This window comes from Naegleria lovaniensis (genome assembly GCF_003324165.1).
Source record: "Naegleria lovaniensis strain ATCC 30569 chromosome Unknown tig002, whole genome shotgun sequence".
Classification (NCBI taxonomy): Eukaryota; Heterolobosea; class Eutetramitea; order Acrasida; family Naegleriidae; genus Naegleria; species Naegleria lovaniensis.
The window spans coordinates 979,615-981,232 of NW_025407824.1; the positions used below are offsets into that span (position 1 = coordinate 979,615).

The 1,618-nt window shown below is 35.7% G+C and overlaps 1 protein-coding gene across 1 annotated transcript; it reads left to right on the top strand.

Moving 5' to 3' along the window:
- Positions 1 to 171: 171 nt before the first annotated feature.
- Positions 172 to 1,305, top strand: C9374_007265 (uncharacterized protein; the record flags this gene model as incomplete). Its single annotated transcript, XM_044697216.1, has 1 exon — positions 172 to 1,305. One exon carries the CDS (start codon positions 172 to 174, stop codon positions 1,303 to 1,305), a length of 1,134 nt encoding a protein of 377 aa, XP_044555628.1.
- Between the last annotated feature and the right edge of the window lie 313 nt (positions 1,306 to 1,618).

Here is a 1,618-nt window from a genome sequence, read left to right on the forward strand (position 1 = left end):
GAGACCATTACAGATCAACACAAGAAAAATGTAACTCATCATGAAGCAGTTTCTTCTTCTTCGGAATCAACAGAACATTGGAATGATCAACTTCCCGATGAATTATTCTCCATTATTATTGCCTTTTGTGATTGTTTTGATTATACTCAACTTGTACTCGTTTCAAAACACATGAATCAATTATGTAAGAAATTCATTCCGTTGGATATTGCTTGTAAAAAGGCTTTTATGGGATCTTTAACGTATGAAGAATTTATCACGTTACCCTTGTTCATACAGCAACACCGATCGTTGCACAAGAATTTATTGTGCCAACATCCAAAGAAGGTTTCCTTTCTATTATTCCCGAATCGTATGACCACCAATACTACAACAACGGATCATCATCACTTTGAAATTCTCTCCAACAATGATGATATGAAGAATTATTGCTTGAATTATGCTCTCGTTTCTGCCTTTTATCAAAACAACAAGTATTTAAGTAATAGTTGGCATGGTTTCCATAACTTGATGAGTCTGAAAGGAGTCTTTCCTCATACTCAAAAATTGGTGTCTGATTTGGCAAAAAGTATAGATCCACGTTTGCTTTTCAATTCTTCCTTTCGAAAGTTTTTCGTCGAGTTGGCTGAAGTATTGGCAAATATAAGATCAACCTTCCAAAACGAGAAGGAATTATTATCGTACTTTTCAATGGCATCGTCATCTTCGGTGAATGTAGAGTATGCCAAATGCTGGTTTTTTTCAATGCCTGTCCTCATGCAAACAAGTACTTCATCAAGTCTTAAACACATTCAACAATATTCACAATATTTGGATGAGGATGATAAGAAGAATGAATTTCTATGCACTTGGATGATTCGACACCATAAAATGTATGACATTATTCAAATGTCTGGTCAGAACCAAAGTCGAGTGGTCTTGAGAAGGTGGATTTCTCATAATCCAACTCTATTTTCCTCACTCCCAAAATGGATTCAACATGACAAGTTGGTTGCTTTAGAAGCTGTCAAGGAAAACCCAGACCTCATTTATCCAATCCTTAATACCGAGTTGAAGCAAGATGTGTCTATCATGAGTGTCATGCTCAAATATACACCTTTCTCAAAATTTCTGCAAATGGCAAGATCAGTAGACGGTATTAGGGACAAAGTTGTGTCGAATAAGGACTTGTTGATTGAAGTTTTTTCGAAAGGACACGAATCCAACTATGGATTACTTGAATTTGCGCCTCCAAATATTAAGAATGATAAGCGAATGATTATGGCATGTTTAGAAAGATTCTACACCAAGTATCAATCTCTCTGATATGATGAAAACCACACAGCATCACATTTCAGAAATCAGTAACGAGTGTCACAAACTTGAATCGTTCTATCATGCCAAGAATAACCATGTACTTTTTGATCGAGAAGTGGTGGAGACATGGTTGAAAATAACATTTCCCAAATATCTGAAAGGAGCTAATTTTGAAAAATTTGGAAATGACAAGCAATTAATCAAGAGAGCCATCGCTTTGGGTGAATACTCCATCATGCCATACCTCTCTCAAAACATGCAGCAAGATTTTGAGATTGTTAAAAATATTGTGGAGAAAAATCCGAAATTATTTCCAGTAGTG